Source organism: Rhincodon typus, chromosome 7, assembly GCF_021869965.1.
Source record: "Rhincodon typus isolate 14 chromosome 7, sRhiTyp1.1, whole genome shotgun sequence".
In the NCBI taxonomy this organism is placed as follows: Eukaryota; Metazoa; Chordata; class Chondrichthyes; order Orectolobiformes; family Rhincodontidae; genus Rhincodon; species Rhincodon typus.
Genome location: NC_063338.1, coordinates 80,820,481 through 80,831,625, shown reverse-complemented (window position 1 = coordinate 80,831,625; position 11,145 = coordinate 80,820,481). Strand labels below are relative to the sequence as shown.

General features: G+C 39.0%; 1 protein-coding gene across 1 annotated transcript in view; it reads left to right on the top strand.

Moving 5' to 3' along the window:
- Positions 1-11,145, top strand: part of neb (nebulin) — a 255,644-nt gene that overhangs the window by 78,094 nt on the left and 166,405 nt on the right. Inside the window, exons 40-43 of the mRNA XM_048598817.1 lie at positions 6,331-6,642; positions 7,468-7,671; positions 8,817-8,921; positions 9,009-9,116. Of these exons, the coding sequence (XP_048454774.1) occupies positions 6,331-6,642; positions 7,468-7,671; positions 8,817-8,921; positions 9,009-9,116 (729 nt within the window). The remainder of the gene's footprint in view (positions 1-6,330; positions 6,643-7,467; positions 7,672-8,816; positions 8,922-9,008; positions 9,117-11,145) is intronic.

The window sequence follows — 11,145 nt, the reverse complement described above, 5'->3', positions numbered from 1 at the left end:
TCAATCCTGTCTAGTCTAATAGACTGTATCTCAGTATTCTCCTCGACAACATTGTCTTTTTCCTGTGTGAATACTGACGAAAAATATTCATTTAGCGCCTCTCCTGTCTCTTCGGACTCCACGCACAACTTCCCACTACTGTCCTTGACTGGCCCTAATCTTACTCTAGTCATTCTTTTATTCCTGACATACCTGTAGAAAGCTTTAGGGTTTTCCTTGATCCTACCTGCTAAAGACTTCTCATGTCCCCTCCTGGCTCTTCTTAGCTCTCTCTTTAGGTCCTTCCTGGCTAACTTGTAACTCTCAAGCGCCCTAACTGAGCCTTCACGCCTCATCTCTACATAAGTCTCCTTCTTCCTCTTGACAAGAGATTCAACTTCTTTAGTAAACCATGGTTCCCTCGCTCGACCACTTCCTCCCTGCCTGACAGGTACATACTTCTCAAGGACACGCAGTAGCTGTTCCTTGAACAAGCTCCACATTTCAATTGTGCCCAGCCCCTGCAGTCTGCTTCTCCATCCTATGCATCCTAACTCTTGCCTAGTCGCCTCATAATTGCCTTTCCCCCAGCTATAACTCTTGCCCTGCAGTATATACCTATCCCTTTCCATCGCTAAAGTAAACGTAACCGAATTGTGGTCACTATCACCAAAGTGCTCACCTACCTCCAAATCTAACACCTGGCCTAATTCATTACCCAGTACCAAATCCAATGTGGCCTCGCCTCTTGTTGGCCTATCTACATACTGTGTCAGGAAACCCTTCTGCACACATTGGACAAAAACTGACCCATCTAAAGTACTTGAACTATAAGGTTTCCAGTCGATATTTGGAAAGTTAAAGTCCCTCATAACAACTACCCTGTTACTTTCGCTCCTATCCAGAATTATCTTTGCAATCCTTTCCTCTGCATCTCTGGAACTTTTCGGAGGCCTATAGAAAACTCCCAACAGGGTGACCTCTCCTTTCTTGTTTCTAACCTCAGCCTATACTACCTCAGTAGATGAGTCCTCATCAAACGTCCTTTCTGCCACCATAATACTGTCCTTGACTAACAATGCCACACCTCCCCCTCTTTTACCACCTTCCCTGATCTTACTGAAACATCTAAACCCCGGAAACTGCAACAACCATTCCTGTCCCTGCTCTATCCATGTCTCCGAAATGGCCACAACATCGAAGTCCCAGGTGCCAACACATGCTGCAAGTTCACCCACCTTATTCCGGATGCTCCTGGCATTGAAGTAGACACACTTCAAACCACCTTCCTGCTTGCCGGTACACTCCTGTGACCTTGAAACCTTATTCATGACCTCACTACTCTCAACCTCCTGTACACTGGAGCTACAATTCAGGTTCCCATCCCCCTGCTGAATTAGTTTAAACCCTCCTGAAGAGCATTAGCAAATTTCCCCCCCAGGATATTGGTACCCCTCTGGTTCAGGTGTAGACCATCCCGTTTGTAGAGGTCCCACCTATCCCAGAATGAGCTCCAATTATCCAATTATCTGAATCCCTCCTGCACCATCCCTGTAGCCACGAGTTCAACTGCTCTCTCTCCCTATTCCTCGCCTCGCTAGCACGTGGCACGGGTAACAAACCAGAGATAACAACTCTGTTTGTTCTAGCTCTAAGCTTCCACCCTAGCTCCTTGAATTTCTGCCTTACATCCCCATCCCTTTTCCTACCTATGTCGTTGGTGCCTATGTGGACCATGACTTGGGGCTGCTCTCCCTCCCCCTTAAGGATCCTGAAAACACGATCCGAGACATCATGGACCCTGGCACCTGGGAGGCAACACACCAACCACGAGTCTCTCTCGTTCCCACAGAATCTCCTATCTGTCCCCCTAACTATGGAGTCCCCTAGTACTCAAACATACACCTCCCTAGAATTTCCATGACATTGTAACTACTAATACTGGAAAATAACTGAAAAAGTAAGCAATTTTTTGCAATCGTTATATTATGCCTTTAGTTTTAGGTGGAGGGTTTTGTCCTTCTTGCTGAGTTTGCACCAATGATTTCCACATGATAACCACGACTTCCTGATGTGACGGTAACTGCCTATTAGAGTCATAGAGAGTCAGAGCTTTTAACAGCATAGAAAAAGGCCCTTTGACCCATTGTGTCTGTACTGGTCATCAAGCATCTATCCATTCTAATTCCATTTTCCAGCACATGACCTGTAGCCTTAAATGTTATGGATTTTAAGTGCTCATTTAAATAGTTTTTAAATAATTTGAGGGTTCCTGCCTCTCCCATGCTTTTTTGGCCATTGAATTTCAGATACCTACACTTTCTGGGTGAAAGGGTTTTCTTTAAATTCCCCCTAAACCTTGTGCTCCTTACCTTAAAACTGTGCCCCTAGTTACTGATCCCGTTACTGAAGGGAAAGGTTTATTTCTATCTTCCCAGACTATACCCCTCAAAACTTTGTACACCTCAATCAGATCCCCTCCCAGCCTTCTGTGCTCTGAGAAAAACAATCCCAGCCCAACTAGTCCCTCTTCATAGCTGAATCACATCAGCCCAGGTAACATCCTGGTGAATCTTTTCTGCACGCTCTCTAGTGCAATTACTTCCTTCCTATGGTGTGGCTACCAGAACCACACACAGTATTCCAGCTGTGACCTAACCAACATCCTCTACAGCTCCAACATAATCTCCCTGCTCTTGTATTCAATTCTTTACTCATAAAAGCAAGTATCCTGCATGCCTTCTTAACCAGTTTATCTACCTGTCCTGTTCAAGAATTCTACGTATATAAATTGCTGCTGTTAGATTTGCTTAAGATAATGGCCTGGACAGGATGGTTTATTTGCAGTTACTCATAATAGAAAACGTGTACCTAGCATTTATCTGATATCACTACATTGGTGTACACTATCATTGTTTTAATGTATTACTGGACAAAGTAGTAATGAAATGGGAGCTTTACTAACATAACGTGCGTACATTTAATAACTAAAATCGAGAAGTGAATTGATCCTCTCATTAACCTAATATGGGATTGTATCCATGATTTCAGAGGACTTCAGTTTCATTCTGAGTCATGGTGGAGTGTAGCCAGATATTTTCCAGGTGCTGTGGTGAAAAATGACAATCAAGAAAGCAAAGATTAAGGAGAAGATTTCAGTTACCCAACAAAGTTCTCAATATACAGAGTTTGCAGCGTATTTATAATTGTTGACATTGTGCAGGCCCCTGTTATGTCAACTTTCCTCCTTGGCTTTGTTATGGTGTTACAACTGTCCTGTCTGACTTTCCTACTCTTTGTAACAATGAGCAATATTTTTACACAAGCTGATAGGCTTACATAATTTTGGCCTTGGAATCGATTGTCTCAGATGGCTGTTTTCTTTCAAAAGTTCAAAAACGGTATTCTTGTAACAGCGCGTTTTACATAACCTTTCTGTCTGTTATTTCAGCTTCTCTACAAGTCAGAGTACACTGGTTTTATGAGAGGTACGGGCTGGATGTCCATTGGCTCATTGCAGGATGAAAAGAACAAGCGAGCTTCAAATATCCTATGTGAGAAAAAGTATCGTCAACACCCGGAGACTTTGAAATATACCATTGATATGGAATCCATACCTATGGAGCTTGCTAAAGTCAATGCCAAAATCATGAATACGGTAAGCAGATCTTTTCTTAAAAAAAACATTGATTGTGGATGGTACTTCATATCTTTGAGAGTACCCTTTACTTATCAACAACTATTACTCTGCAGCATCTATACAAGGAAGCCTGGGAAAAAGACAAGCTCCAAGTCCACGTGATGCCAGATACACCAGAAATTACACTAGCAAAAGTGAACCAGTACAACATCAGTGAGGTAAGTAGAGCCTGTCAATCTGAATTCCTCCCTATTGTCATATGTTTTCGCTACATACAAGTGAATTGAAATTCTGATTTAGCGAAGAAAGTCAGACCTATTTAAGCTATACAAGGAAAGTGAAGCAAGTGTATAAAGTAAAACGGATCCAATGAGAAATGCAGGAGTATCTTTCTGTAAGAATGGTAGCCAATAAAAGTCCTTAGAATTAACAGCCCATTTGAACACTCTAATAATATACCTTTCAAGACACAAGAATCATTGACTCTCTGATTCAAGGATCCACTGTGAAATCAAATATCAACAGAGTAAAATTTGAACTTGATGTTGCTGAAAAGCCAAAATTGGATCAGCTACAGAGGATAAAGCAACTATTTCATTCTTTGGATTCAGATTCCAGCAAGTAAGGAAAATACATATAGAATCACTGCCCCTATCCTCTGGAGAATCAGGAACAACAGTCTTTGAATTTGAAATAAAATTAAAAAATAATGACATATTATGCAGTTGTTAAACACTGAACTGAACATGTGCTATAGTAAAGTTATAAATTTATTACAGGCCTGAAACTCTGTTGTTATATTGTACTTGTCAGATATTTTTGTACTATCTGATGAACTGTCCAGTCACAGTCTGGATTTGAATTGTATGCCCTTCTTCAAAAAAAGTGAAAATATCCCGATATCCATATACACAAACCCTTAAAGATGGTAGGGCAGCTTCAGAAAATGGCTAAAATCGGAGTTTGAAAGTGAAAGAGCTGATGCTAATACTTCATAAATTGCAGGCTGGTTCTCAGCTGGAATATTGTGCAGGTCAGAGGAGGATGTTTATCATGTTGTTCCAATAGAGGAGGATCTCAGTTTTTAAGAGTTTGAAAAAGTTAGGACTCTCCTCCTTTAGACCATTGGAATTTCTGAGATAACATTAGAGATAATGGGACATTTTAATAGAGGGGTTGGAAAAAACCTGTGGTCTCTCACTGTGGTGAAACAATAAAGCAAACCTTGGCAAGACATCTACACTGGAAGAGAAATTTTGTTGAGTTAACTTTATTGGGCTGTTTCTAAAAAGGTGGAAACTGAGTCCCAAATTAAATTTAGAGGTGATTTAGACAGGTACTTGAGGATGAAGAACTAACTGGGTTATGGCCAAAAAAAAGCACTAATACAATGGGTCAAATGGCCTCCTTTTGGTGCTGCAAATATGTATGATTATCTGAAGTTTTCACTTAAAAACTTACATAATAATGAATCACTGATATTGCAGTAAGTTTTGATCTATTTGGAGAAAAAGCTAACAGCTTTTCATCACCTTTATGTACACTTCCTTGTCTTGCTTGTTTTAATTTATATTGTCTAGAAAAATAGAATAATTTTAGTTTATATTGTCCTCCTTTATAGAAAATGTATAGACAGAGCATGGAAGCGGACAAGAAGAAGGGCTATGATCTCCGTGCTGATGCCATTCCAATCAAAGCCGCCAAAGCCTCAACTAATATTGCTAGTGATGTAAGTGTTTTGCAGCAGCCACAAAATTCCATGATCTCCCTTTGTCTTATTTTGTGCCAGGCTTCTCTTCTCCAAAAATGGTCTTGTGCAAGTGACCACTTGCATCATGTTGAGAATCCTTTCTGCAGGCCCCTTGCCATATTTATATACAGTTGCACTTCACTAGTTAGCGTGATGTTCCATGGATTAATAATTTGGGCTGTATTATTCTATACTTCAAATTGTAAGAGGCTCGATCACCTTTCCCACCCTGAAACAAAAGTTCTAAGGCCAAAGTGTGATCGTGACACTGGTTAAGAGCAAAATCAGCAGGGATTTGAGGATTTTACTTGAACTTTCTGTCTGAACCGGTTTGAATTGAGGGAATTGTGCAATCACATTTGTATAAATGTAGGTGTGGATAGGATAATAGGTTAAGAGTCTGGCCCCCTGCACAGTAAATAATGTAGATTATGTAGCTATTTATGGATTCATCTCCTAAATTTGAAATTCTCCAGCTCAGAGAGCTACGGATGCTCAGTAATTGAGCAAAATTAAGACAGGGATCAATAGATTTTGGATCCAAAGGGACATGGTGATAATATAGGAAGTTGTTGCTGAGGCAGAAGTTCATCCATGATCATCTTAAATGATGGAGCAGGCTAGGAGAGACAATTGACCTACGTATTCTACTATTCCTTAAGTTCTTATAATGCATTTTAAAGGTATCTCTTTAATAAACATTGTAATGGTATTGTCTACTGTTTGAATATGAATCAACCAACCTGAATAAAAGGTTGTCAACTTCGCAACTTGCACCATAGTGAACTTGTATTATTTTTGAATCAACCACTCTAGGTTTGTTTTCTACTCAAAATTGGAGGAAAATAGTTTCAAAGCACATTTTTCTTTCCTGATTCAGTACATTGAGATTTGTCATAATTTGGATGACTTTTCTTTAAACTTTCATGTATAATTGTTTTTGCCCTCCACTTTCTTACAGTATAAATATAAGCAGGCTTACGAGAAGAGTAGAGGGAGGCAGGTTGGTTTCCGGAATTTGCAGGATGACCCTAAGCTGGTCCATTCCATGCACGTAGCCAAGCTGCAGTCTGAACGTGAATATAAAAAGGATTATGAAAAGAGCAAGACCAAGTACCACATGCCATTGGATATGCTCAGTCTTATGACTGCTAAGAAGTCGCAGGAGGTAGCCACTAATACCAACTACAGACAGGAATTCCATAATTTCACGTATTTACCTGACGCCATGAACCTGAAACTTTCCAGAAAGATGATGAACATACAGAGTGATGTAAGCTCATTTACTTTCAGTTGACGCTATTTTATAATTCTGAACTGAGTTTAATATTTTCACTGACAATTGACATCTGTGATTCTTAATTTTAAAACCTAACCTCTCCAGTCTTTAATGTGAATATTGATATTATCCCCATTGTAAATCCAGCAAAATAAAATGCAACTTCAGTGCACATAATGTCCAGTGTTATTATTTTCCATTTAAAATTCATACTTGTCAAATCTACTTATACCCTCAACTATGTATATTACTGTTTGACTTTATACCCTAGAATTGTTGAATAGAATGAATATACCTGCATTGTTCTACATCAGAATAAATTGTACATTATCTTTCAAGCATAATCGTAAGAATAGTTAGAAATAGTAAAAATAAGTTATAAATTTGCTTAAACTTAATAAATTAGTTACTTTGCCGTGCATGGTAATCAAGTCTTTGTTATACTGGATACTAAACAAAACTGTGCTGAGGAAGGGTCACCGGACCCGAAATGTTAACTCTGTTTTTTCCTTCACAGATGCTGCCAGACCAGCTAGGCTTTTCCAGCAACTTTGTTTTTGTTGTTGTTGTTGTAACTAAACAAAACTAGGCTACATTTCAAAAGATGGAATGAACTCTGCATGTTGTAGGATTAACATTTATCATAGCACATAATAAATCCACCTGCATCTCTGTATTGTAATTAATATATGAAATATGTTCAGGTTAAACTTGATACTTTATATAATTTTGCTTTGAAATAACATTGTTTTGTCTTAATTTTATGGAACCTGTGTTGAATTTGTAAAAATTGAAGTGTTGTTATCTTTGACTTGCCAGAAAAATTATAAAGCAGACCTTCAGTGGCTGAGGGGAATTGGTTGGAGTCCCGCTGGGTCAATAGATGTTGAGAAGGCTAAGAAAGCAACAGAGATTGCGAGTGAGAAGAAATACCGCCAGCATCCAGAGACCTTCAGGTTCACAAGCCCATCTGACTCTATTGAGATGGTATTGGCTAAGACTAACACACAGACAATGAAGAAGGTAGGCATTTAGATTTGGAATATTTCAGCATCCTAGTGATCTATCAATTCTTTTTTTCACTTCATCAATACTCTTCCTAACTCCCCTGAGGATGTTCACTCCTCATTTGTACATAGTTCCATAATTGCAAGTTTACATGTCCTCTACATGCTCTTTACCCTGGGGTGAGAGCTAGGGAATGGTGGGGGAGTGGGGTGGGGGGAGAATCATTCCAGACGATGCCAATCATGTCTTCACCTGACATACACCGAGACTGCAAAAAAGGAGTAGGGATGCTGAGATTTCTCCCCCACCTAACCCAAAGGCATTGAATCCAATTGTAATATTCTTAAACATTTCATTCATAAGATTGGAGACGGAAGCTTCCCATGCTTAACATCTAGATATTAAGTTTGGTTGGTGATTGGTGTTTTATGTGTGCAGAGGCCATAATGATTCCTTTAGAGCCTTCTGTAATATGATTACAAATGTTTTGAGTGCACAATTTTCTTAAAGTATCAGTCAAATGTTTCAAGATGGAAGCTAAGAATCAGTATTCATCATGAGATGAGGGTATTGTTGACTAGACCAGCATTTATTGCCCATCCTTAATTGTCCTTGAGAAGCTGGTAGTAATCTACCTTTTTGAACAACTATAGTGCATTGGTATAGATACACCCTCCATACAGTTAGGCAGTGAGATCCAGAATTTTAAACTAGTGACAATGAAGGAATAATAATATATTTCTGAATCAGGATGGTTTGTGGATTGGAAAGGAAGGTGGTGGAATTTCCATGCAGTTGCTGTTTTTGTCCTCCTAGGCGGTAGTGATTGTGGGCTTGAGTGTAGTTGTCAAAGGAGTCTCATTGATTATAGAATCAGAGTCATAGAGTTGTACAGCACGGAAACAGACTATTCGGTCCGACTTGTCCACACTGAGCAGACATCTCAGACTGATCTAGTCCCATTTGCTATTGCAACGTATCTTGTTGGAACTACTCTGTGTGCACCAGTGGTGGATGAAGTGCATATTGAAGGTGGATTAGATATTGTTGTAGTATTTTCACAATTGCTATTTCAGTCATAATTCCAAACTGTCTCTTTTCAGAACTCTTGCAGGAACTTTCAAAGAAGCTCAGATTTACATACATTTTTATTTTCACAGAATCTGTATACAGAAGCCTGGGAGAAAGACAAAACTAAGGTTCACGTGACACTGGATCATCCAGATATTTTACAAGCTAAGGCCAACGCTCATATATTCAGTAATGTAAGATTTTTGAAAATGATTCAAATTTAAAGAAAATAAAGATTTAAGTCAAAAACTACAAGCACTAAATGTCTTTTCTCTTTGTAGAACATATATAAATTGGGCTGGGAACAATCCAAGAGAAAAGGTTATGACCTCAGACCTGATGCTATATCAATAAAGGCTGCCAAAGCATCGACAGATATTGCAAGTGATGTAAGTACGAATAATTTTGCAGGTTTATAATGTACAACTTTTAAATGGTTTATACAAAGTATTGGTAATGAAAGAGTTATTACTAAAATCACATTTACCGTGATTAAATCTGATGTTATGTAGCCTTTGGGTGGTGAACCACGCAGTATAACATGAGGTCCTGATGGAGACAGATGTGTTAGCTTTGGTTCCTGGTAGTTCTTCATTTTGCCCAGTGAGTTAATTGATAACAGCAATAAACTACATTTTTTTGGGGTCAAGTCTTACCTGCCCCAGAAGTGTGTAATAACATCTCTGAACAGGTTGGTTAAAAATATCTAGAAGGGCAATTTAGGGTTCTTGTGGTGCAGTGGTAGTGTCCCTAACTCTGGGCCAGAAGACCTGGGTTCAAGTCCAATCTGTCCCAGAGATGTGTTCTAACAAATTCTAACAGGCTTATTTTTAAGTCTGTTGTGGCTCAGTAGTAGCATCCCTACCTTTGAGCCAGGAGGCTTGCGTTCAAGTTCCAATGCGCCAGAGTTTGCAATAAGATCTCTGAACAGGTTGATTAGAAACTGTCTAGAAAGGTGGATTGAGTTAAATGAGTTGGAAAGTGGATTTGACCTTCAGAGCCCAGTGGACACTGCGGGGACTAAGGTGCAACAACACCCTGGACAATGATATTTTGATTCAATAAGTTTATGTTCATTTTTTATAAGCTACTGCTAACCATTTGATTGTGGTTTTATTACAATGTCCCATCAGGGGATGTCTAACCATTTGAGGACTTGTTGTTTTAAAAAAAGTAAAAGGACGGATTGGAGTTAGTGAACTACCTCAACCATAGATTTAGACCAAGAGACCAATATGACATTATTAAAGATATTTGGATCCATCTCTAACAATAATAAATGTGGTTTTCATCATCAATTCTCTTAGCTGGAAGCCTTTAATACAACTGAACGCTATTCTTCAAAAGGAGGGGGACATTAAGTCCAGCATGTTCAAACAGAATTCAATCCACTATGCTCCTCACCAAATCCATTACCTCTTCTTTTCATCTCTACTTAAATGCTTCACCAGTTTACTTAAACTCCTGTTTCTGTTGACTCAGGTACCTTGTTCTTCTTGTTCTATTATTGACTCTGCTTCGTCCTTCATTTGAAACCTGTAGAAGTTTGCAGGACTGCCTGTGATATTGAATATCCTTGCTGTTCCTCCAATTCCATTTCTTAAATCTGGCTTTCCAGCAAAGAACTTCTTTTTTATTAATATGGATTTTTGCTTATATCTGCAGAGGTTATTTGTGATCATGTGCTCCTGTTGAGGACTGCCATTTGATGGCAATGGATCTTGTGAAATCTATACCAATATAATCCATTGCTATCCATCCATTGCTGTACTCCTGCATTATCCTAAGTTTTTCTCCCTGTGACAATTCTTTACCATTGGTATTCCAATGGACTGGTTCATCCCTTTATATCCAGTTGGTACCAGTTGTACAGATCAACTGTTCAACTTTGGCAATATCTTCAGTTTTGAATCACAGAATATGTTCTCCATTGATAAGATCATGCCTTGTTCTCTGTTAAGCCAACATTACTATCATAGCAACATAATAGAAACATAGAAACTATAGCATGGCCTAGGCCATTTGATCCTTCAAGCTTGCTCTGTCAATCAGTATAACCATGGTTGATCCTTTATCTCAATGCCATATTCCTGCTATCTTCCCCTACCTCTAGATGCATTTAAAATCTAAAACTTTATCAGTGCCTGTTTTCCTTAGGAACTTCCTTTTCTAAAATCTCTGTCCTTTACCATCTCTTCAAAAGCTCTGTCAATTGTTTTTTTCATCCAGCCTCTGTTTCTCTCCCATTACCAACCTAGTTTTCTTTGTGCATGTGACTTTTTTACTTCTGCTTTAAATATGTTGCCATCACAGGCAAAAATATGTATTCCAGCAATGTTTTATAGTAACTCTATGTAACCAGGCCTTAATTGCTGAGGTGGTAGTCCTGATTTTCTTGTAAAGGACTCTGAGAAACTG